Source organism: Balaenoptera physalus (assembly GCF_965194825.1).
Source record: "Balaenoptera physalus genome assembly, chromosome: 2".
NCBI classification, from domain to species: domain Eukaryota; kingdom Metazoa; phylum Chordata; class Mammalia; order Artiodactyla; family Balaenopteridae; genus Balaenoptera; species Balaenoptera physalus.
In genome coordinates, this window is record NC_138883.1 from 107,089,960 (window position 1) to 107,117,298 (window position 27,339).

The 27,339-nt window shown below is 33.9% G+C and overlaps 1 protein-coding gene across 6 annotated transcripts in view; it reads right to left on the reverse strand.

Annotated features, from left to right (window-relative positions):
* Window positions 1–27,339, reverse strand: part of VPS13C (vacuolar protein sorting 13 homolog C) — a 182,326-nt gene that overhangs the window by 123,880 nt on the left and 31,107 nt on the right. For 4 of the 6 annotated variants that reach the window (XM_082444513.1, XM_082444514.1, XM_082444516.1 and 1 more), the window contains exons 6-16: window positions 19,530–19,639; window positions 17,155–17,214; window positions 14,649–14,708; window positions 13,203–13,283; window positions 12,221–12,278; window positions 9,449–9,576; window positions 7,910–8,016; window positions 7,161–7,332; window positions 5,934–5,996; window positions 2,112–2,241; window positions 1,451–1,545 (exon numbers count right to left, since the gene is read on the reverse strand). In XM_082444513.1, the coding sequence (XP_082300639.1) occupies window positions 1,451–1,545; window positions 2,112–2,241; window positions 5,934–5,996; window positions 7,161–7,332; window positions 7,910–8,016; window positions 9,449–9,576; window positions 12,221–12,278; window positions 13,203–13,283; window positions 14,649–14,708; window positions 17,155–17,214; window positions 19,530–19,639 (1,064 nt within the window). Of the gene's footprint in view, window positions 1–1,450; window positions 1,546–2,111; window positions 2,242–5,933; window positions 5,997–7,160; window positions 7,333–7,909; window positions 8,017–9,448; window positions 9,577–12,220; window positions 12,279–13,202; window positions 13,284–14,648; window positions 14,709–17,154; window positions 17,215–19,529; window positions 19,640–25,367; window positions 25,434–27,339 lie in introns of all 6 variants that reach the window. The other 2 variants (XM_082444517.1, XM_082444518.1) reach the window with 1 other exon arrangement.

Consider the following 27,339-nt stretch of genomic DNA (forward strand, 5'->3'; position numbering starts at 1 on the left):
TCACTATAAGAACCAGTGAGGAGGCTCCTCAAAAAACTAAATAGAGCAGTACCTTATGATCCAGCAATTCCACTTATGGATATTTATCTGAAGGAAATGAAATCAATATCTCAAAGAGATATGTGCACTCCCATGTTCACTGAAGCATTATTCACAACAGCCAAGACATTATAACAACCTAGGTGTCCACTGACTGATGAAAAAATAAAGAAAATGTGGTGTGGATACACACAATGGAATATTATTTAGCCGTAAAAAAGGAAGGAAATCCTGCAACAACATGGATGTAGCTTGAGGACATTATGCTCAGTAAAGTAAGTCGAACAGAGAAAGACAAATACTGTATGGTCTCACTTATATGTGGAATCTAAAAAGACCAGAGAATAGACTGGTGGTTGCCAGGAACAGGGAGCAGGGTGAAGGTAGTCAAAGGTACAAACTTCCAGTTATAAAATGACTAATTTCTAGGGATGTAATGTAATTTAACAAATACATAAAAGACTCCTACAAACCAATAAGGAAAAGACAACCCAATAATGAACAAGAGACTCAAAAGCTACTTCACAAAAGAGGATATATATCAGGCCTACAACAGTACAAGAAAGTGAAAAACCTCTTCAGTCATCCAGAAAACACAAATTAAAACCACAATGTAATACTACATACTCACCATTTAGAATGGATAAATTTAAAAGACTGACGGTAAGAGTTGGTAAAGATGTGGAACAATAAGAATCTTCATATACCACTGATGGAAATGTTTTTCACATTGGAAAAGTATTTAGCAGAATCTATTAAAGTTAAACATACTCATATCCTATGATACACCAATTCTACTCCTAAGGATATACTGAGCAGAAAATCTCATATGCCCACTAAAAGACATTTACAAGAAGTTAACAGTAGCATAACAACCAAAAAACAAAGACAACCCAAATGCCCATAAACAAAAGTATGAATAAATAAGTTGTGGTATTTTCAAATGAAAATACCTACACAACAATGAAAGTGAGCAAAACACACACAATGAAAGAACAGAGATAGATCTCACAATAATGCCCTATCTATTGCACAGTCCATAATTTAACCAATAGTAATTACACAGCTGTTCTTTATGACAAATCAAATGAGCAATACATTTTGGTTCTGATGACTCTTTTATACATGAGTTACATTTCACACACACACACAGATTTTTTAAGATAAAATTTTTAGAAGACTTAATTTACCTCTATAATAAGTACTTTTTATCAGGTTATTCTCACATTCATTAAAGCAACTAAATCTAAAGTTGGAGACAGTTTTAATTGGTAAGGTCTGACTGAACCATTTAACAAAAAGTAAAGCAGAAACAAACTGTAACGTATTTTTATTAGTTACTTTAAAAATCAATAACTTGTTTAACCCAATTCAAGATAACAGAGAAAAATGAAACCACCTAAATAATTACCTGCTTGGGTAAAGTTAGGTTGTGGGTGCTCTCACTATAACCAATAGCCGTGAAGAGCTTATCTTTTTCCTCTGGTGTCATAAGGTCATCAATAGCTACAAAAAGATAATATTTTAAGAAATCAATTGCTTCAGTCTTACAGATACAATAAAAAAAAATCAAACCAAACTAACGAGTGGCCTAAAATCAATAGACACAAATGCTAAAGCAAAAGCAGCAAAGTAATTTCCTCTAATATACTATTTTGACTTGTTAAACATCATGTATTTGCTTGTTTAGGTCAAGAAAACGCAAACAGACACCATTAAGGGAATTCAGCTGTCACATAACAATTTTATAATTCCCTAAGTATATTAAAAGTTAAGTGAAACGTCTAATTAAATATCCATGTAAAAAAGTAACAGTAAGGAATGCTACCTGTGAGATTTCTGAATTTCAAGTTTTAAAATTTCACACAAATAACTTTTCTCAAAAATTCAAAGTTTTATTTTAGTTAAATAAACATGGGAATGTTCCATCCTGATGTATTTGTTTATATGTTTACTATACTAAGCTTTTATTTCAAAAACATTATAAAATAAAATTCAACTAACTGGCTAAAACATAATTTATATATCTTTTCCTTATCACTGTACAATAAACTATCTGACTTGGAACTTACTTTCAGGAATCAAAGATTCTTCATCTTTTTTCTTAGATTCCTTCTTACCCCAAAACCCACTAAACCAGCCTCCACGTTTCTCGCCTCTGTCAGTAGACTTTTTCCTTAATTTTTGCCCAGATCGAATCACCTAAAAAATAAAAATCAAAAAATTGAATTAAAGAATAAATGCCCTCTTCACTTTCAGGTGTAGCCAGGTAAGAACAATGGTTAATTTTTTTTAACATTAAATGAAGTTAAAAGCAGTCAATAAAGCTAGTTCCTTCTGAAACGATTCTCAACATTATTTGGTTAATATAGTCTATTAATTTATATACTTGTCACACCTACTGATAGCTTTCTGACGAAGTTGCATTTTGTGAGTAAGTTAATGTTTCAAGTAAAATTCTTCTGAGCAATGTGTCTTCCAAATTTATAAGGTAAGGAGCTACTATGACAGATTTTTAAAATGAAAAGTTCCCTGAAAGGAAGATACTTCCACACTCAAAAATAAAATTTAACAATCCTATTTCATAATTCACATACATTGTTGACTTGCTAACTATGAACATGTTTGGGGGACAGAATATAAATAAAATTAGAAAGTCCTCAAATCTCATTTCATCCTGTTTCTCAACAAATCCTGGCTTGATTATCTGCTGCTCCTTGTCTTTACCCACTTTTCAGTAAAATACTGACGACTAACTCAAAAGTGGAAAACAAAAGGATAAAAAGAATATAGGGCTTAAGTAATTTAGACTCTATATTCTCATTTCCTGAATAAGTAAATAATTTTCCCACTTTAACTTTAAAATATTTTAAATTGGTAGTGAATTGGTAACATACTGCAAGCTTCTGTGTGTACCAAAAAGTGAAATAATCCAAAAGACAAGTTAAAGAGCTGAATTCTATAGTAAAGAGAATAAGTTTGATTAACAACTCAGTATAAACTAAGTTAAATAAGTTATCTTCGACAAGTAGACATTAAACAAATAATCGGGGAATAGGTCTATATCTGCCCACAAAATCACTGATGGTCCCAGTTATATCTCAGCTCTAACTATCTTTTGTCAAGCTTAATCCATTTTCAGCAGTCAGAAATGTAATGGGTAAAAAAATATATAGCTCATTTGTTTATATTTTATATGAATAACATTTAACTTCTTTATTCTCCTAGCATAGAAGATTAGTATGCGTTTTTACTTTTCACAGTAAAATATATCTATGAGACCATAAATTTTAAAATGTGTATAAAATTTAATATGAAGAGGTATGCAGAACCCTTTCACTTTTTCCTCAATACCACCTCTGTTGCCTTCACTTCCCTTCCCTGTCCAGCTAAGAGGCCAAGGTAAATAACTTCATCCAATCCTCTGCCTACATTTTAAACTCTCTGGCCCTGCAGATTTTCCACTATAATGAAAAAACATCAATCTTGGATGAATCTAATTGCCTTCTCTTCATCTACACTCCCATCCTTCTTTAGCCACAGCATCCAATAATTTATCTTCTTCCTTCAATTTTGAAGCAACTGATAAGTAGTATTAAAGAACACCCAATTAAACTGAAGCAACTTAATTTAGGGAGGATTAGAATTATCTGTTTCTTCTGGCAAAATGTTTCTCTAATTCACAGGAACAAATCCACAGTAGTAGCAAATACCTTTTAAAATATTCACACTCTCTGCCCCACCTTGGGGAATTTGTCCTTAAGAAAATAAGAGACGCTTGAGAAAATGTAAAGACAAGGCTCCTCACTGTAGTGTCATTTATAATCAAATATAACCAGTGGGAAATAGTAAGCAAATTCTGGTATACGAACAGAACTGAATACTAGTCAGTTATTTAAAATTATGTTGGATAAACAATTCTATGGAATACTATATAAAATGGAACATTGTAACTTTTTTTTAAAGAAAGAAAAGCAACTTACAAAACCTTTTCTTGACTCCACAATCCCCACGAGTTGCCACTCCCTTTATCTTGCTTTCCACTTACAGTGAAGTATCATAACTGTCTGTACTTAGTCTCTCCAACTCCTCATCTTCCACTCCCTCTCATTCCTATCAAATTTCTACCCACACTATTCTATAAAACTTGCTCTTCAAATGATTTCTTTATGGCTAAATCCAATGATGAACTTTCAGTTCCATGATGGCCTAAGCCCTCTACAACACATCCTTCATGGCTTATTACAACAAAAAATTCTGGACAACACATAAAAAGCATCTACCACAGACTCTGAAAAGTTAGCAAAGTAGGCAGATGGTGGAGGGAAGTCAACACTTGGAGAAGTGACCTTCTCAATAGTGAGTTCCTCACTTTTTTTTTTCACATGTTGTACTCATCCCCCACCTGCCGTAAAACTTCTCCCTCCTGGTGTCCTTACCCTTGGACAGTCCCCTTCCCTTGAGTGTGGGCATGACCTGTGACTTGTTTCTAACAAACAGAATACGGCAAGGGTGATGAGATGTACATAATATGCACACAGAATTGTGCCAGGCACATAATAGTCTAAGTGGTATATGTAGTTTATCAGGTACTCCACACAATAACCCTATGATGTAGGTACTGTGAATTAATATTGTTTTACAAATGAGGAAACTGAGGCACAGGCAGGTTAAATAGTCAACCCAAGGTCAAACAAGTAGCAGACAGCAAAGCTGGGATTAGAATCCAGACCATCTGACTCCCAAGTCTACACTCTTAACTATTATGCTAGTACAACAGGCACTCAATGAGCGTTTACTAAGTATATGAATGAACAAGTGCATATGCTTTAATCCCATTTAAAAAAATGAGTATGTGTATAAAGATCTATGACTATAAAAAAGCCTGGAAGAATACACAAAAAGGTATTAACAGTAGTTATCTTTAGTGTGTGCGATAATGGGTATTTCTATTTTCTTTCTTTGTGGATCTTTATTTTCTAACTTTTCAATAATGAGTTTATTGCACTTATAATTTATTTTTTTGTTTACCAAAAAAGTCATGTTACAGAATAATAGAAATGACATGGAACAATGAGGACAAGGTACCAAGTGGGATAAGTCAGCAATTACAAAACATTACAAACAGATTGAGTACAATTTTAGAAAAAAAAAGAAAGGAAGAGAAGAGGGAGAGAAGGAGGGAAGGAGGGAAAAAAAGAAAATGGGTTAAAGAAAGGAGGAAGGAAGGGAGGGAAGAGGAAATAAAGGGAAAGAAATGGGGAATACAAAGTATAAATAACTAGGTACATATGCATGAGAGAAAAACTAGAAGCCTACATATCAAAATGTTAACACCAGCATTCTGTATTGCTAGGATTATGGATGACTTTTACTTACTTTCTTTTGGGGGGTTAGCAAATTTTTAGTTATAAAATTAGAAAATTTGCCCCTTCATATTAGTGGGGTTTTTTCCTCCAATATTCCAATTAATTTTCTCCTGAGACTAAATTAAGACATGAAAACTCAACCTTTATTCTTACGTGAGTAAATCTAAACAACTTCCCATGAAACTTAAATTTCTTGATCCCAGGTTTAAAGGAGTAGTATTAACATGTTTAAAACATAAAATCAGCTAATAAAAATGACTGACATATATACACTACCACGTGTAAAATAGATAGATAGTGGGAACCTGTTGTATAGCACAGGGAGCTCAGCTCGGTGCTCTGTGGTGACCTAGATGGGTGGGATGGGGGGATGGGAGGGAGGTCCAAGAGGCAGGGGATGTATGTATACATACAGCTGATTCACTTCGTTGTACAGCAGAAATTAACCCAACACTGTAAAGCAAATATACTCCAGTTTAAAAAAAAAAAAATATCATGAAGAAAAGAAAAAGAAGAAAAGATTACCTCAACTTGTGCTTGTTGCCTTGCTAAAATTATGTTAAAAACATCTAGTGGCCTCTCCAAATCCTAAAAAACAAAGAGACACTTGTAAACAAAGAAGATGGTCATTAGATTAAAAAAATTCTTTTCTTCTATGATTTCTAGGCTTATTCTAGTCCATGAACAAACAGCATTTGTGATCTATTGAAAGTATAAGTATAAATTTGAATGTACACTTGGCTTTTACATTTTTATTTTTTGCAATGTGAGAAACAATTTTTCAAGAAAGTAAATGCCTGTTAAATACAATATGAAAATAAGAATTTTAATGAGACCACTGTAATACAGAGATAGCCATACATGCAAATGGAAACAAAAATATTTAGGAGGGGGACCTGTTTTAGGTATTAGCCTTATGGTTGTTATTTCTGACTCCCCCTTTTCTCTGTTATTTCACAATCATCGTACTAAAGGCACCTTAATAAAACACAAAATTTAAGAATGTAAAATTCCTCAAACCAAGTACACTAAAGCAGAAACCAACTTGGGGAATTTATGTAAGAGGAATCTAACGTGTAGTGGGTGACCTGTGTGTCACATGCTCTGTGTTATTTCATGCAATTCTCACAACTCTGTTAGACAGATACTGTTTCCATTTTATACATGAGAATACCAGATCTAAGATACTGAGAAACTTGATGCTTTTCCTAATATATAATATTAGTGATTGTTATATATTTCAGCATAACAATTCGATTAATTCTTTATGTTATGAATTTGTAGCAAAAACAGTGATATACTCAGATGATATTAAGCAAATTATGTATTCAGTGTAGTGTTTTTCTATATTTCAGAAGGGGATAAATAAGACTCCTATCTTGAGCATAAGAACTATTTTTTACAAATAATACTTTGAACTCTTAAAAAAAAAGCCAAACAAAACTAACAATACACATCTAGCTAATATTAAACACATATTTGAACAGCTCTGATATTGATTTTCTAAACATTATTATAAAAACCAAACACATTTCTCCAAATAGTTTACAAGTACCCTGATATTAGGAAGCTTTTTTTTCAAAGGAAAAAACAGGGGGAAAAATACTCTGCATTTTCCATACAATTCTCTTAAAAAGAGCTCAGTTCTGTTCTTTCTAAAATTATATTTAAATTCAAATTTAAATTAAATTAAATTAACATTAAAGGATAATTTAACAAATAATAGCTCTCACCAATATATGCAAGATATACCTGAATTTGTTTCTGTATTTCTTCTGGGACTTTAGTCTGGGTTAGCTTATTTTTGTAGGCACTTTTATAACTCTTGAGCAATTGCCTGTGTTTTTTTATATTACTCCATGACCACATCCGTGTATACCTTCTTATATGAACTTCAAGAACAGAATCAATTGCATATTTCCACCTGCAAAACAAATTTTGTTAATGCACATTTGAATATGAAGGTTTAAGAAACAGCAGGAAAATAGCTTTGACGTTTTAGAGCTACACTGTTACTTTTTTTGTTCTTATTAACTGTATTCCTACAAAAGCTCAGCGATAACATTTCAATTCCCCAGTACTTCAGTTCTCTGACTTAAATAGATTATGAATGGAGCAAACCACTCCAGGAAGAGGATATGCCAAAGCAAAATCATAAAGACACAAAATGACACGTTGTGTGAAATTAATAGTATCCCAATATGGTTGCCACACTGGAGTTCATATCCATTACTGAAGGGCAATAAGATCAAAAAAAAGTTGAAAGTCTTGAATACTGAGTTAAGAATTTGGGAATAATCTAGGAGCAGGAGTACAAGAGAACGTGTTTATTAAAAAAAAAAAAAAGTAACAAGGACATAATATAAAAGATATCCCTCTCATGTCTCTAAAAAAATAAAGTGGCTTCATTACATGGCTTTAAAGGTCTCTTAGCTCTGAGAGTCCCTAACTATATGATTACATGGTTCTCATAAAACATTTTTTTAAAAATTCTAACTTACCATTGTCGACCATTGGTATGAAGTGGTAAATAAGGCTTATATTTCCTGTAAGGAGCATTTCTAACCATATAATCCACTGATTCCAAAAGGTCAATCATACTTAAGTACTATTAAAACAAAAACCAAGTTACGTTTGTTACATCATACACATGAATAAACACCAAATTTTGTTATATTTTCAGTATAGTGAGACTTCAAATTCTCTGAACAGTGAACATCATAGTTGTCTGGTAATTCAATAATATATTTCATCAGATTTAAGACAACAATGATTATAAGTTGTAAGATAATTTTAAGTTCTACTACAAAAGAAAACAGTACTGCCAATTAAACTGTCATACCACCAATAATAATATACATCCTATTTTCAAATATATTAAAGTGTGAAATAAATGTAAATCTTAGACCCAATGAAATATGGTATCTGTAACTACTAACATGAAACATGCTGATTCCTAAAACTACATATTTTCCTCTGGACCATCATTTCAAGCAGTGGCTATCTATAAGCTGAATTTCAAATTGCTCCAGAAAATTATTGCATAACTAAAGCAAGATAAAGCTATTTAACCACCCATCTTAACCACCATTACAACAACTCTGTGTGTATCTGGTAAACAGCTCAAATGGAGGGAAACACACACACACACACACACACACACACACAACTATAGGTAAAATAAAGAAAGGGGAAGTCCAGCATCTTCTCCATGTTCTCTTAACGCAACTCTACCTAAGAGTTACCACACGGCTATTCAGTACTTAACATGCAGATAGTCGGAACTTAAATGTATTTGTAAGTATAATATAAACCCCAGATTTTGAAGACTTAAGAAAAAATAAAAATATAAAATATTGTAACAATTTTTAATTTTGATTACATGTTGAAATGATAATATTTTGGGTATGTTAAGTTAAATAAAATGTTATTCATTTTAGTAATTGTTTTCCTCTTTTCTTCTTATTTTGCTAATGTAGCTACTAGAAAATTTTAAATTACACATATGACTTGCATTATATTTGTACTGGACTGCACTGGGCTAAAAGCTCAATTAGCTAAATCCCCCATCCTCCTTTCACTTCCAGTTCTCCAGATGTCTTATCCAAACTCCTTAGGCACATAACCAAACTTGAGAAACAAGTGAAGGAAAAAAAGCTGCCAACATAGCTATTCTAAAAATTAAGTGAACAATATTTAATGTAAGAGTGTCTGCTATTAAAATCTGACGGAGAAAAAAACTATTAAAACCCTCCATCAAGAATTGGGAATTAAATGGGAATCATGTCATTCACTATGATTTGGTAAGATTCTCCACCAATAAGGGAAAAATCAGATAAAATGAAGGAAAACTATTTCTTATATATGGTATTTATTTTCTTTTAAAAATACACATATAATCTATTTTTAGGAGATATATCAAATCTCAACATAACAAACCAAAAGACCCACCAGAGCACTGGAGAAGGAATAATCACAGAGGACAAAAGCCACTGAAATTCAAGGTTAGTCAAAGCTATAAATACCCAAATGAATCTTACCTGAGGTTTGGTCAATTCAATGGCAATATTTTGTACTTCTATGTTCCAATCAAGTTTAGGTGTTTTGAGCTCTGTTTCTGCATAAGGATTCATGTAGAGTTTTGCAGAGGCTGATACTGGCTGGAAAACTTATACAACATGGGAAGACGTAAGATATGTTTACATGCCCTTACACATGAGCAACTGTAAATAATTATGAGAACACTGTTACTTTGAAAGTAAAGAAAAATGATCAAAAAAATGTAAAAAAATCACTACCAAAAAACTATTTAAGCATCTACTTATCTGCATAATAGGAACTGTCAAACTCAATGGTAAAAGTGGAATCTCCAAGGAGAAAACTGGTGCTCTATGCTTCTAAGTAAGAAATGTACAAAATATAGACAATCTAATCTTGGTTTTTCACAGTCTGTGTAAAATTATGTTTCCCTTCCTTGCTACAAGACATTTAATGATTTTAGTATTCATTAAAAATAATAATACAGGGGGAGGGATAAATTGGGAGATTGGGATTGACATATACACACTACTATATATAAAATAGATCACTAATAAGAACCTACTGTATAGCACAGGGAACTCTACTCAATACTCTGTAATGGCCTATATGGGAAAAGAATCTAAAAAAGAGTGGATATGTGTATATGTATAACTGATTCACTTTGCTGTACACCTAAAACTAACAAACTAACAACATTGTAAATCAACTATATTCCAATAAAAATTTTAAAAATAATTATAAAGTATTGCCTGACATGGCCCCCCCCAAAAATACTAATACAAGATAGGAAACAAAATTTGATTACTTTCCATATTACTTAATCATAGTCAGAATTTAGGAACAGAATCATGAATGAAATTCATATTACCCAGAAAAAAATTGCCTACTACTTTGTAATTTTCAAAATGATCATTACATATATAATCTTAGACTCAACTAAAGGCAATATTTTTGAAGTTGAGAAGTAGTATGAAAAAGAGTATTAGGGAAGATGACAGAGCAAAGTAATGTAATAAATTTTAATTGCAAATAGTATTAAAATTATATAAATTGTGGTATCTTATAGTATTTACAATTTACATAAGACTGTATAAAAATTTTAACTTATTTAGAGGTTATTTATAAATGAAACATGTCTCAGAATAAAGTTGTAGATTTTTCTGAACAAGTTCTTTCATGAGGGAAACTAAATGCTCTCACAAACTAACAGTATCTGAAAACTCTGTCATCATTTAATAGAGAGGTTTGTGGACATAAAGAGAAAGTGCCAGCTCTCATATAAAGGCAATTAGCTATAAAAGAATAAGAAGAAAACAACAGTGATTGAGAGTAGTATGGAATATAGAAGAACATGGGCATGAAAGCTGAGAACAAACATAAAGAGGTACACTAAATAAAAACAAAAGAATAGCACCTTTAGAACAAAACTGAAATGGAGAAAATGAATGGGATAAATAAATACAGAGGCAGCTTTGTTAGAGATCTATTTAAAAATAGGTAAAGGTGAGGCTGCCAAGAAATAGAAAAGCTTACTTAAAAAAGATCTCTGGAGAAATATGAATCAAAACAACAATGAGGTACCCCCTCACACCTGTGAGAATGGCTACTATGAAAAAGTCTGCAAATAACAAATGCTGGAGAGGATGTGAAGAAAGGGGAACCCTTGTGCACTGTCGGTGGGAAATGTAAATTGGTGCAGCCACCATGGAAAACAGTATGGAGGTTCCTCAAAAAAACAAAAGTAGAACTACCATATGACCCAGCAATTCCACTTCTGGGTATATATCCTGAAAAAATAAAAATACTAATTTGAAAAGATACATGCACACCAATGTTAACAGCAGCACTATTTACAATAGCCAAGACATGGAAGCAACCCAAGTGCCCATCAACAGACGAATGGATTAAGATGTGGTACATATATACAATGGAATATTACTCAGCCATAAAAAAGCATGAAATACTGCCATTTACAGCAATGTGGATGAACCTAGAGAATATTATGCTTAGTAAAATAAGACAGAGAAAGACAAATATTATATGATATCACTTATATGTGGAATCTAAAAAATAATACAAATGAATGTATATGCAAAAGAGAAACAACTCACAGATGTAGAAAACAAACTTGTGATTACCAAAGAGGAGAGGGAAGGAGAAGGGACAAATTAGGGTTATGGGATTAACAGATACAAACTGCTATACATAAAATAGATAAGAAATAAGGATTTACTGTATAGCACAGGGAATTATACCCAGTATCTTATAATAATCCATAATGGAGTATAATCTGTAAAAATACAGAATCGCTATGCTGTACACCTGAAACTAACATAATATTGTAAATCAACTATACTTCATTAAAAACAAAAATCTCTGGAGTAGTCAGTCTGTCTTAACACTGCAATAGTGACATGCTCAGATCCTGAATATCAAGATCTCAGAGATTTTGCTATTAAACAAAGAAAAGAAAACCTAATTCCTAAAACAAAGTAGACAATAACAAGGTAGGAAGAAAACATGGAGGTCAAGAGGGTTAACTGTTGGGAGTGAACTACAGCCACAGTGCCCTTCTCACTCTCCAGTGGTGTAAGTGGTATAATCTATTTCTAAATACTAAATTATATACCAAATATGCTATATCATAAAACTAACATATAAAATTAATACTTTCTCTTTGTCAAAATAACTTTATCAGAAAAAGTATTTTAAAATAAAGTATTTAATTCCATGCTTCTTATAACATGAAATAAACTTTTACCATTACTTACTGTATTGATGGTTTGGGGGTATATTGCTACTTGTAAGAATTTCACTTTTCAGCTGACCCTAAACAAAAAATTTGAACTATGTGAGAATGAAAAGAAAATGCATACATATTCAGCCATTCACACACAAACACACACACAAATCTGGTCCTAAATCAATATCTTTATTCCCATCTTCATAATTATTAGTCCATAAGAAAAACACACTGAGCACTATTTACAGATATATCTCTTTATTACTTTAGTAGATAATTTTTATAAATTCTAAATATCTGGAAACAACATTTTAAGACTGTGTTCCCCTCTGACTTAAAATGTGTATATGTGTACATACATATATACACACATATATATACATACACACACACACACACACACATCCATGAATTAGGATCTCAAACACTTTCTAGACAAAGGCAAATTAACCTAACGTTACAGTATCTTTCTGAGAAATAAAAGATAGAATCTTGGAATTAATTCAATTCAGAAAATTCAACTGTTCTTCCTTTCTCATCTAAGTAAATAAACATGACTAAGACTGGCTTAGCACGCTTAGTTTTGAATCAATCATTCACTATTCAAGAATGCATCATCACAAATGCTTAAAACATTTGCTAAGAACACATTTTTTAGATCTGAAAGGTATCATCTTTCTTTACAATACTCTTCAAGTAATCATTCTCATATGAAACTCCACAATGCAACCAGAATGCCATCAAAATGAGAGTGTAAAAAACCATAAACACAGTTTTAATGTGATAGTATAGGTTCTCATCTCACTGTCAAGTGAATGATTTCACAAAGATCTTCAAAATCAAAAGTGCTTTTTTTAAAGATAGAGTGATTCCAAAAACTGTGTTGCACACTTCTGACTTAGTTACATACAACTTAAACAAAAGACTGACATCCTGTCCTCATTAAAGACCACTATGTAAAACAAATCTAGGGAGTGTGGTTAGTTCTCCAAGGTACGAACTGAAATTACCAAGATGTGTTCCCTTGACCCCGGGTAAGACATGCCGCAGTTAACATTCCAGTAGGCACTGAGACTATCAAGCCGTATAAGCTATAGAAGAAAATGGAAAAGGTCAGGTAACTAACACACTGAAGTTATGAATGAATAATAAAAGATTATTCTCATGTTCTCTACCCCAAAATTCTCCAATTGCCGCTTTGAACTTTTAAAGGAAAGGAGATACTGCAAAAATGGAGGAAAATATATGTATATTATACAGAGACTTTATTATTAATCTAGCATTTGCTAAACTGTGCTTCCAGGAACACTATTCCCAAGGGGATTCATTCATTCAGTGATCAAATATTTATTGAGAATTTAGTATTTAACAGACTGTAAATATTTCATTGAATAAGAAAGACATGATTCAGGAGTTCCCTGGTGGCGCAGTGGTTAAGAATCTGCCTGCCAATGCAGGGGACATGGGTTCAAGCCCTGCTCTGGGAAGATCCCACATGTCGTGGAGCAACTAAGCCCATGCACCACAACTACTGAGCCTGTGCTCTAGAGCCCACGAGCCACAACTATCGAAGCCTGCGCATCTACAGCCTGTGCTCTGCAACAAGAGAAGTCACTACAATGAGAAGCCCGTGCACCGTGAGGAAGAGTAGCCCCCACTCGCTGCAACTAGAGAAAGCCCGCGCACAGCAACGAAGACCCAATGCAGCCAAAAATAAATAAATAAAAATAAATAAATTTATTAAAAAAAAAAAAAGAAAGACATGATTTCTCCAGTGGGTACAAATGGCTATTTCAAGGGAAGGGTGAAGGGAGAGGATTCTATGATCAACAAAGGTGGGGAAAGCTACATACTAAATATCCTTCTTAAAGATTCACAATGTTTATTAGCATATTTAAAGTACTGTGAAGTCCTGGAGTTTAAAACAAAATAAAACGTACCTGTTTAACTATGTACAGCTTTCTACTTTAGTCAGTAATCTTACTTGACCAGAGAATATTTTTTCAACAAATCTGATAATATCTTAATTACCTAATGCTCCATGAAGTACAATTTGGGAAACATTAATTTTATTCAGTTTCTTTATATTCTAGGTGAAGAATCTAAACCTCAGAATAGGTAAGTGATTACAGAAGGTTATCACATAGTAAGTAGCAGAGCCACAACTGGACCCAGAACTTTTAACCCACATTCCAATGATATATTATGCTCCATGAATACAATTTGGGAAACATTAATTTTATCTGGTTTCTTTATATTCTAGGTGAAGAATCTAAACTTCAGAATAGGTAAGTGATTACAGAAGGTCACATAGTAAGTAGCAGAGCCAAAACTGGACCCAAAACTTTTAACTCACATTCCAATGGCATATTCTGCTCCATCAAGGTTTCTTGAAGAAAATACATTAAGTGTTTGTACTTAGGAAAATAACTGGATTAAAAAGTCTAGTCTAATACCTTATATATAATTTTTTCTGCTTCATTTAATATGCACGGAGTCCAGTGTTCATTTGCAGTCTAAAAGAAAAAAAGAGAGTAACTGTGAAATGAAGTATATATATCAACAAAACAGTGCTCTAATAACCGTAACAAAATAACTTGGGAACAACAAGACATTTAGCTAATGATGGCTAATGTTAGTTACCTGTTTCTTTACATATTTATAATACAAAATGAAAGGAACAGTGAAAATGGAATTGAGGAGGTTCTAATTTAACTGAGTTCATTCATTCAGAAAATAATTACTGAGCTACTCTGTGTCTGCGCGTGGAAGGAATTGGGTATGAATAAAAACAGAGAGCTAGCCTATAAACTACTGAAGAAGGTCCACATTCTTGTAAAAAGTAAGTAAATAAATAAATAAATATTGCAAAGTAGGAAGAAAACCCGGAGAATATGGAAATCACAGCATGACCATGTTTCTACAAAGTCAGTATGGTCAGCAATGCCAAAAGCTGCTGTGAGATAAACTAAAATAAACTTACTTAAGCGGCCAGGGCATTACCGATGAACTGGTTAAGAGCAGTTTCAGGGGAGCAGTAGAATAAGAGTATAGTGGGTAGGGAGTCATTAGGAGGTGGGGAAATAAAGAGAGCAAAGGTAGAGAATTTTCTCACCAACTTAGTTAGAAAGAAGAGGAGAAGGCAATAGTTAGATGGGGCCTGGGTGGAGTGGGAGAAGGTTAAGGAGAGGCTTTTTAATTTTAATATAAAAGAAACACTTGAATGCATTTCAAAACTTAGAAGAAGGAGGTAGAGAAGGGAGACGAGGGAAGAAGAAGGGTTGAAGATTTAGGAAAGAGAAGGAAATTGACAGAAATAAGGAAGAAAAGGCAAAAGGTAGGAGGGGGTGAGAGAAAAGGGGGAAAAAGGCTCCTAAGGACACGGGGGACGACGGGATCCAGATCAGAGGTGGGAAGATTATCTTAGATATAAAAGTTAGTTTGTAAGTGGAAAGATGGAAAAAAGGAATGGTACAGATACAGAAAGAGTTAAGTTTGCTATTATTGTTGTTATAATAGTCAGTGTGGTAGGTGAAGCAGAAACTGAGCCAGACAATGTGCCAAATGCTTTACACAAACTATCTAATTTCATCATCACAAAAGCACTAAAATATAGGCACTACTGTATCAATGAATGAAGGCTGGATAGAAGGAAACCAACATGATAACCAGTTCAGTAATGTGTCACAGGTGCTTTGATAAAATATAATGGGGAGCATAAAAGAAGGAATGGTAACTTCTAAGAGTGAAGTAAAAAAAAAGAATGAGAAAGACGGTAATATCTGAAGGAACTATTAAAACCTGAATAGAAATGCCAGGCAGATTAAGGGAAAAGAATAACACAGGCAAAGAAAAACCATATGAAGAATCTGAGCAAAGATACGGAGGATCAAACAACAGCACACACTAAGGAAACTACACACCATCTTTAGAATGCCTGTTATCAGTCAATGGGCACTATGTGACTATTTTGTATTTTTCATTTGGTCTGTTAGAAGCTCAACATTAAACAGGGAGCTCACTTATGACTAATATTGCTGGTCTCATTTTTCTGGAACAATGATCTCTCTGCCTTTCACAACACAGACTCTGGTTTCTTTAGAAGTGTTATAGCATTGTCTCTTTTTTATTGAAAGCTACTTCAAATTCATTTTGGAAACAAGCAGAGGATAAACTGTGTATTAAACACTAGCTTCCTGGACTCCCTTTCCTTTGTTTCTCCAGTACCTTTTAATTTTTCTGCTTTGATCTTCAACTGATGTATACCTCTACTTCTCTGCATGCATGTATCTTCTTAAGGCTTCCATGTAACAATGTCCTTTTTCTGTTTAACAGTCTACTTCTCTTTCTTTTTTTCTTCATCTTCTTTCCCTACTAAGGCCCTCTTCGTGTAACTAATCAAAAGGCAAAAATGTACCCAGTATGATCTACTGCTCACTGTCCTTAACTTTAAAACATGTTTCCTGCCACTTAGTTGTCCGTAATAGGAAAAAAATGTCCAACCTGGATATACACACTCTATATCCTTAAAGAACTTTAAGAGAAAAACCAAACTGCATTATAAAATACTTCATCAAAATAAATTGGCTTATGTACATTTCAATATCATAAACAGATACACATGTATAAACTATTTGGAAATTATACTGTGGATAAGAACATAACTCTATAGAAATCTATCTTCCCCTAATTTACTAAAGATGTAAGATACAGCTTTTAATACTTTCAAAACACTTGGTCTTGATATTTTGAAATCTGTTAAATTCAAAGATAAATCAAAATAATTAGAGAACATAATGAAAGTATCACTACAAGTTGTAAATTCCTAGAAAAGCTGTAGAAAGATTACACATAAAAATAAAACAGCTATTTGTAGCAATAGCTGATTTTAGGAAATTCACCCTGTGACTTGAGAATAATATTTTACAGGTTCCACAGAAATTTTAAATAAGGTCACTTTACCAATAGACTAAGTTCTCCCAGTGTGACACCAAATGAAAGAGGCCGCTTTGGATCTGTTACCTATCAAAGAAAAAAAGGTGACATTAAAATATACTGATAGTGAGGGTAAATCTATTCTCCGCTCTACAATAGGCAACATAGGACAATGAGTTTAAAAGTAACGCAACCAAATGGATTTGTGGAAAAGAAAAGGAAGGAAGACAGTAACATGGCTGGGATTTTCCATATTTTGTAGGCATGACACTAACATGATACTTTCCCAGTGGAACTATTTTCTTACTAGAAGTGAGAAGATTCACTAACTAGCACTAAACAGACTCTTGTCTACATAGTTTAAAAGAGACAGTCTCTTTATGTATATACCATTAAAGATGTTCTCCATAGATAAATGAAACAAGGAGTTGTACATAAAACCGGGCCACTAAATTATTTTTAAAACATTTAAGATTTTCACATTTAGAAATGTGAACTGTCTCTTTAAGCCTTTAATTTCCCGGACACTTTAAAAATGGTTTGTTAGAAGATGCTTCAAGATTCTTAATATTTAATTTCCTCAATCCCTTAACTCAAAATACGCCAACGTTAAACTTCTGATCTATTTCTCATCTTCAATACCTAAATTATATTTATACACAGTGCTTAAACTGTGCCATGGTGTGTACGATGTCATTGTTTTCAACATCTCAAAGATGTCCAAAAGTCAGTGTTTTTTGGTCATGAAAGAAAATAGGGAAACAAGAGAGAGGAGAAAAATCATGTTCTAAATCATCCACCAGAGACTTGAGTTTAGTCACCTAAATGCATGCTCTGGTATAGCTGCAAAGCACAAAGAGCTTTGTGAGCTTTGTTTTTGATATTAGATATATTATGATTTGTGGCAAAATGTATTTCCCTTCATTCCCATATTCATCTTTTTATACCTATGGATATCAAGCTCAAAATGACTTGCAGCTATTTCAGGAGGAACTTTAATAAAACACAACTCCTCAGCTGCTAATGCACTACCCATAAATTATTGCTATCATACAAAGAATATCTTTATGATAAATTATTATACTTTCCCTACCCCCATTTCTATATTTTTCACTATCCTTCTAGACCAAAAAATTAAGGTAATCACACTGAAAGAGGCAATATAAGGAAGATCCTTTTGTGCTTTTAATATTTTTCCTTTAGATTATTTTAATATATTTTGTCGCTGACACCAATTTAAATGTAATTGATATTACTTGTCCCACTCCTATGCATCTCTGTATTTCTTCATTAAAGAGAAAGAAATAATGTACCGTTCGAATTGTATTTGCTCAATAGAAAAGCTTAGTTTAAGTTTAAACTGAGATTATCATTCACAAACATGCCATTAGCTTTAAGAATAATTCTTTTACTTCCATGACGGGTTGAGTCAATTTTATTTTCCTAAGTTTGTTTTAAACAAGGAGATTTATGAATTTGGTTTTTAGACATTATTTGTTAGTAAAATTCAGTCTAATAACTACAGAAAAACCAAAAGATAAAAGTCAGTGTAAGATAGAGATGGTGTATCTTGAAAAACTACAAGTGTGTCTTACTGAATATTAAGTTACAAAAGGAACTTATGAGGAAAGTAAAATAAATTCTATATATGGCAGTATGACTTTAATTCAATCCAAACTTAAAGCAAACTAAAAACAAAAAAGAAAGCAAACTCATTTTTGGAAAAGATGAAAAACCATTTCCAATTTTTTAGGTAAATGAAAAAAATTCAAGGCTTCTCATGTATGTTTTGAACTTTAAGACAAAGCAGTGCATATTAAGTTCAAAATATTTGTTACATTTTAACTAAAATTAATCAGTAAAACAGCTCTTAATCAACTACTGCTAAACTTTTGCTTATAAGTGAAGTGTGGTTTCTAAATATTGCTACACATGTGTGTGAGTAGCTGTGGGTGTTAAAATCCAACATGGTGGAATTTAAAATGAATGAGACTAGCAGCCAACTGACCTAGATTTTAGTCCCCTCTCTACCAACTACCATTATAAACGATTACTTCATCACCTCTGGAAACTAATTTTTTGTCATTATTAAAAAAAATTAGTTCCTTAAAGTTATATTAGTCTAAGTCTTTAAACAAAATTCAAAATAAATGATAGAGAAAAATCCAAAAATCTCTTAAATTAGCTTTAGAAAGGAACATATGGCAGTTTTATGATATATGTACACACATTAATGCCAGATGAAAAAAGCCTAACACAAGGAAGGAGATATGGTAGTGTACTAATCAGGAAAAAAAAATCTATCTTGGATTTAAAATTGCTATTTATGGGCAAATCAAGAATTAATGTCATAAAATACACACGTAATTACTAACTTAAACCAAGTAAACTAAGTTACTTACATCATCTTCATATTTAATGTGAATGTCTGTGATTTTTACTTGTACATTTTTAATTACTTGAGTTGCCAATTTTTCCAACAACGTATCCTTTTTGGCTTCTTTTGGTTTATCTATAAAAAACAGGAAAATACAAGTTCAAGAGTTGAAATTCTCGAACAGAGGGCAGAGAGCAGAAGCAAGAAGAGCTACAATTCTGCAGCCTGTGGAAGGAAAAGCCACATTCACAGAAAGATAGACAAAATGAAAAGGCAAAGGACTTTGTACCAGATGAAGGAACAAGATAAAACCCAAAAAAAACAACTAAATGAAGTGGAGACAGGCAACCTGCCAGAACAAGAATTCAGAATAATGAGAGTGAAGATGATCCAGGACCTCGGAAAAAGAATGGAGGCAAAGATCGAGAAGATGCAAGAAATGTTTAACAAAGACCTAGAAGAATTAAAGAACAAACAGAGATGAACAATACAATAACTGAAATGAAAACTACACTAGAAGGAATCAATAGCAGAATAAGTGAGGCAGAAGAACGGATAAGTGACCTGAAAGACAGAATGGTGGAATTCACTGCCTCAGAAAAGAATAAAGAAAAAAGAATGAAAAGAAATCAAGACAGCCTATGAGACCTCTGGGACAACATTAAACGCAACAACATTCACATTATAGGGGTCCCAGAAGAAGAAGAGAGACAGAAAGGACTTGAGAAAATATTTTAGGACGTTATAGTCAAAAACTTCCCTAACATGGGAAAGGAAATAGCCACCCAAGTCCCGGAAGCACAGAGAGTTCCAGGCAGGATAAACCCAAGGAGAAACATGCTGACACCCATAGTAATAAAATTGACAAAAATCAAAGACAAAGAGAAATATTGAAAGCAACAAGGGAAAAACGACAAATAACATACAAGGGAACTCCCATAAGGTTAACAGCTGATTTCTCAGCAGAAACTCTACAAGCCAGAAGGGAGTGGCATGCTATATTTAAAGTGATGAAAGGGAAGAACCTACCACCAAGATTACTCTACCCAGCAAGGATCTCATTCAGATTCGACAGAGAAATCAAAAGCTTTACAGACAAGCAAAAGCTAAGAGAAATCAGCACCACCAAACCAGCTCTACAACAAATGCTAAAGGAACTTCTCTAAGTGGGAAACCCAAGAGAAGAAAGGACCTACAAAAACAAACCCAAAACAATTAAGAAAATGGCAACAGGAATCGATAATTACCTTAAATGCGAATAGGTTAAATGCTCCAACCAAAAGACACAGGCTGGCTGAATGGACACAAAAACAAGACCCATATATATGCTGTCTACAAGAAACCCACTTCAGACCTACAGACACATACAGACTGAAAGTGAGGGGATGGAAAAAGATTTTCCATGCCAATGGAAATCAAAAGAAAGCTGGAGTAGCAATACTCATATCAGATAAAATAGACTTTAAAATAAAGAATGTTACAAGAGACAAGGAAGGACACTACATAATGATCAAGGGATCAATCCAAGAAGAAGATATAACAATTATAAATATATATGCACCCAACATAGGAGCACTTCAATACATAAGGCAACTGCTAACAGCTATAAAAGAGGAAATTGACAGTAACATAATAATAGTGGGGGACCTTAACACCTCACTTACACCAAAGGACAGATCATCCAGACAGAAAATTAATCAGGAAACACAAGCTTTAAATGACACAATAGACCATATAGACTTAATTAATATTTATAGGACATTCCATCCAAAAACAGCAGATTACACCTTCTTCTCAAGTGCACATGGAACATTCTCCCAGATAGATTACATCTTGGGTCACAGATCAAGCCTCGGTAAATTTAAGAAAACTGAAATCATATCAAACATCTTTTCCAACCACAACGCTATGAGATTAAAAGTCAATTACAGGGCTTCCCTGGTGGCGCAGTGGTTGAGAGTCTGCCTGCCGATGCAGGGGACACGGGTTCAAGCCCTGGTCTGGGAAGATCCCGCATGCCGCGGAGCGACTGGGCCCGTGAGCTACAATTGCTGAGCTTGCGCGTCTGGAGCCCGTGCTCCGCGACGGGAGAGGCCGCGGTGGTGAGAGGCCCACGCACCGCGATGAAGAGTGACCCCCGCTTGCCACAACCGGAGAAAGCCCTGGCACAGAAATGAAGACCCAACACAGCCATAAGTAAATAAATAAATAAATGAATAAATAAAAATTAAAAAAAAAAAAAAATAGAAATTCTTTAAAAAAAAAAAAAAAAAAAGTCAATTACAGCGGGAAAAAATGTAAAAAACACAAACACATGGATGCTAAACAATACATTGTTAAATAACCATGAGATCACTGAAGAAATCAAAGAGGAAATCAAAAAATACCTAGAGACAAATTACAAGGAAAACACGACAATCCAAAACCTATGGGATGCAGCAAAAGAAGTTCTAAGAGGGAAGTTTATAGCAATACAATCCTACCTCAAGAAACAAGAAAAATCTCAAATAAAGAATCTAACCTTACACCCAAAGGAACTAGAGAAAGAAGAACAATCAAAACCCAAAGTTAGCAGAAGGAAAGAAATCATAAAGATCAGAGCAGAAATAAATGAAATAGAAACAAAGAAAACAATAACAAAGATCAATAAAACTAAAAGCTGGTTCTTTGAGTAGATAAACAAAACTGATAAACCTTTTGCCAGACTCATCAAGAAAAAGAGGGAGAGGACTCAAATCAATAAAATTAGAAATGAAAAAGGAGAGGTTACAACAAACACCACAGAAATACAGTGTCATAAGAGACTACTACAAGCAACTCTATGCCAATAAAGTGGACAACCTGGAAGAAACTGACAAATTCTTAGAAAGGTATAACCTTCCAAGACTGAACCAGGAAGACATAGAAAATATGAACAGACCAATCAGAAGTAATGAAATTGAAACTGTGCTTAAAAATCTTCCAACAAACAAAAGTCCAGGACCAGATGGCTTCACAGGTGAATTCTATCAAACATTTAGCGAAGAGCTAACAACCATCTTTCTCAAACTCTTCCAAAAAATTGCAGAGGAAAGAACACTCCCAAACTCATTCTATGAGGCCACCATCACCCTGATACCAAAACCAGACAAAGATACTAAAAGAAAATTACAGACCAGTATGTGACGAATATAGATGCAAAAATTCTCAACAAAATACTAGCAAACAGAATCCAACAACACATTAAAAGGATCATAGACCATGATCAAGTGGGACTTATCCCAGGGATGCAAGGATTCTGCAATATACGCACATCAATCAATGTGATACACCATATTAACAAATTGAAGAAGAAAAACCATATGATCATCTCAACAGGTGCAGAAAAAGCTTGTGACAAAATTCAACACCCATTTATGACAAAAACTCTCCAGAAAGTGGGCATAGAGGGAGCCTCCCTCAACATAATAAAGGCCATATACGACAAGCCCACAGCAAACATCATTCTCAATGGCAAAAAACTGAAAGCATTTCCTCTAAGATCAGGAACAAGACAAGGATGTCCACTCTCGCCACTATCATTCAACATAGTTTTGGAAGCCCTAGCCACGACAATCAGAGAAGAAAAAGAAATAAAAGGAATCCAAATCAGAAAAGAAGAAGTAAAACCGTCACTGTTTGCAGATGACATGATACTATACATAGAGAATCCTCAAGATGCCACTAGAAAACTACTAGAGCTAATCAATGAATTTGGTAAAGTTGCCAGATACAAAATTAATGCACAGAAATCTCTTGCATTCCTATACACTAACAACAAAAGATCAGAAAGAGAAATTAAGGAAACAATGCCATTCACCATTGCAACAAAAAGAATAAAATACCTAGGAATAAACCTACCTAAGGAGGTAAAAGACCTATACTCAGAAAACTATAAGACACTGATGAAAGAAATCAAAGATGACACAAACAGATGGAGAGATGTACCATGTTCTTGGATTGGAAGAATCAATATTGTGAAAATGACTATATGACCCAAAGCAATCTACAGATTCAATGCAATCCCTATCAAATTACCAATGGCATTTTCTACAGAACTAGACAAAAAAATCTTAAAATTTGTATGGAGACACGAAAGACCCCGAATAGCCAAAGCAATCTTGAGGGGAAAAAACGGAGCTGGAGGACTGAGACTCCCTGACTTCATACTATACTACAAAGCTACAGTAATGAAGACAATATGGTACTGGCACAAAAACAAGAAATACAGATCCATGGAACAGGTTAGAAAGCCCAGAGATAATCCCACACACCTATGGTCAACTAATCTACGACAAAGGAGGCAAGGATATCAATGGAGAAAAGACAGTCTCTTCAATAAGTGGTGCTGGGAAAACTGGACAGCTACATGTAAAAGAATGAAATTAGATCACTCCCTAACACCATACACAAAAATAAACTCAAAATGGATTACAGACCTAAATGTAAGACCGGACACTATAAAACCCTTAGAGGAAAACACAGGAAGAACAGTCTCTGACATAAATCACAGCAAGATCTTTTTTGATCCACCTCCTACAGTAATGGAAATAAAAACAAAAATAAACAAATGGGATGTAATGAAACTTAACAGCTTTTGCAAAGCAAAGGAAACTACAAACAAGATGAAAAGACAACCCTCAGAATGGGAGAAAATATTTGCAAACAAATCAACGGACAAAGGATTAATGTCCCAAATATATAAACGGCTCAAGCAGCTCAATATTAAGAAAACAAACCAAATCAAAAAATGGGCAGAAGACCAATCAAAAAATGGACAGAAGACCTAAGTAGACATTTCTCCAAAGAAGACATACAGATGGCCAAGAAGCACATGAAAAGCTGCTCAACATCACTAATTATTAGGGAAATGCAAATCAAAACTACAATGAGGTATCACCTCACACCAGTTAGAACAGGCAACATTAGAAAATCTACAAACAACAAATGCTGGAGAGGGTGTGGAGAAAAGGGAACCCTCTTGCACTGCTGGTGGGAATGTAAATTGATACAGCCACTATGGAGAACAGTATGGAGGTTCCTTAAAAAACTAAAAATACAATTACCATATGATCCAGCAATCCCACTACTGGGCATATACCCAGAGAAAACCATAATTCAAAAAGACACATGCACCCCAATGTTCACTGCAGTCCTATTTACAATAGCCAGGTCATGGAAGCAACCTAAATGCTCATCGACAGATGAATGGATAAAGAAGATGTGGTACATATATACAAGGGAATATTACTCAGCCATAGAAAGGAACAAAAGTGGGTCATTTATAGAGACATGGATGGATCTAGAGATTGTCATACAGAGTGAAGTAAGTCAGAAAGAGAAAAACAAATATCATATATTAACACATATATGTGGAACCTAGAAAAATGGTACAGATGAACCGGCTTGCAGGGCAGAAATAGAGACACACACGTAGAGAACAAACGTATGGACACCAAGGCGGGGAAGTGGCAGGGGGTGGTGGTGGTGTGATAAATTGGGAGATTGGGATTGACATATATACACTAATATGTATAAAATAGATAACTAATAAGAACCTGCTGTATAAAAAATAAATAACAATAAAATTTTTTAAAAAAGAGTTGAAATTCTCACATAGTTCATAATCAATGACCAAACGATAGCTAAGGCACTACTCAATGGAAATTACAACCTATTCCAGTGTCCTTCTTTTATTTTAGATTTTAGATTTTAATATGCATTTCCAACTTAAAACTTATTTTTGAAGTTACATTGTAATCTAACATTCATTTGACCTTTGAAGACAGAAATCAAGTGGCAATGTGTATAAATAACACATGGCATAAAAACTACTTTTACCTACCTTTTGAGCGATCAAGACCTTTAAAAGGTTTCTTAAAATGTTTTTTGTGCTTTTTACGTTTACGTCCTTCTCAGTGGAAGCATTTTAGTGAGAAAAGGATAAAATTCAAGTTAGCAGACTAGAGGATAGAAAAGAAAACAAGAGACTTCTTCCTGACAGCAAATTTTGGTACAACTCACGTTACTTTATTCTAAACTGATCTGTTATTTCAATACAAGCAGAAATTCACAAACCTTCTTTAGTCTAGAATAACCTTCTTTAATCTAGAAAATAACCTGGCAGGTGCAATTACACAAAAATTGGGTAAAATATCCATACAGAATGCCCTTTATAATATTTATGACTGTTTACACTATGAAGTTTAATTTTTCATTTCAGCGTTACCAAAATATTGGAAATGTAATAATGACAGAATAAAAAGACTTTCAGAGAAAAGGTTTTGATAAGTGTGTGGTAGGAACACAGGAACACAAATGAAATGAATGGGTAGGCTGCCGACAGATGACTTCCTCTGGATGATACACCTCACAAGCAGAATACTTTAATAACTTGAGGACATAAAGAATACAAAAAGGGCAAAAAAAGTACATGGACTTTTACACTGAAATTAGCTTAATAATTCCTTTAACACCTCATCCACTTTTATTTGGCACTGCCTCACTTCATGGCATTAACCCAAACCTATCTTACCCAACTTACAAATCGTTACATTCAACTGCCTATTACACGTCAACTCCAGTCCACGCTCTTGGGGCAGCCTCTGTATGGTCTCCCCTGCCTCCAGTCTCCACTGTTACCTCCGACCTAACATCCTTCTATACCGCCACCAGACTTACATCTTCTAAAATACTATTCAGGCCTGTTAATTCCCTGCTCAAAATTCTTTTAAAGGCTCTCTGCAGCCTGCCAGATAAAATGAGAAAGTGTTTGCATGACACAAAAGTCCTTTCATGATCCGACCTCTATCACCCTGTCCTGTTCTATCTCCTGTCACTCATCCTTGCACTGGATACTTCAGGAATACTACTTATACTTTCCAAAACAAACCATAACTTTCTAATGCCTAATGCCTCTACACATTCCCTGAACTTGGTTTCCTCTCCCTGAAGTTCTTTACCAGGCAAATTCCTAGGAGGCTTCCAAATCTCAGGTCCAGCACTACAGCCTGTGTGAAGCCTTCTTTGACTCTTCCAAGCATCTCCAAGGCCATCTACCCCTGCACCTTATATAGACTTCCATTAAGCAGTGATTACACTGTATTTGAAGTGTTTGCACAACTGTCTTGTTACCAGGCAGGAGTCTTCATTAGGACAGGAATTATCCTAACATCTAGGCACAAAGCACATGATACGTATCTGTTCAAATGAATCAAAAAAATCCACATCTGAACATTATAATAAAAATATAAGTTCAGTTAATGTTACATATATTTGAGAGAATATACATGATATTTAGCTTGAAATTTTAAATTCTTTCTTCCTTGATATTTTAAAGCAAATTGTCCTGCCACTACAAAAAACTAAGAATCAAATCTTTTATTTTAAGAATAAAACCCTAAGTTTCAAGAAGAAAATATTTAATAAACGTATAACAAAATCTGGACTTTGCTATTACCAGTAGTTGTCACAGTGATGTTCCCTAAGTCTTTTTCATTTATAAATTAAACATTCAGAAAAAGACTAAGTTCTCAAAGAACTACCATTTGAAAAGAAACAGCTAAGAAAGCCAGAGTAGCCCTGAAAACCATCCCACTTAAGTAGAAAGCGTTCAGAGACAGGAGTTCAGCTGCCTGGGTTTAGAATCTACCATAACTCACTCTTCTCACCTGACCTCCTATTATCTTTCTGGTTTCACATGTGTTCTAGCACCTTGTTCTGTCTTTGATCTCAGTGTTAGATGCACCATGTTTAAACATCTTCAAATAGTTGCAAAATCTAATCTGAGTACTACATATTTCTTTAGAGACAGTTTC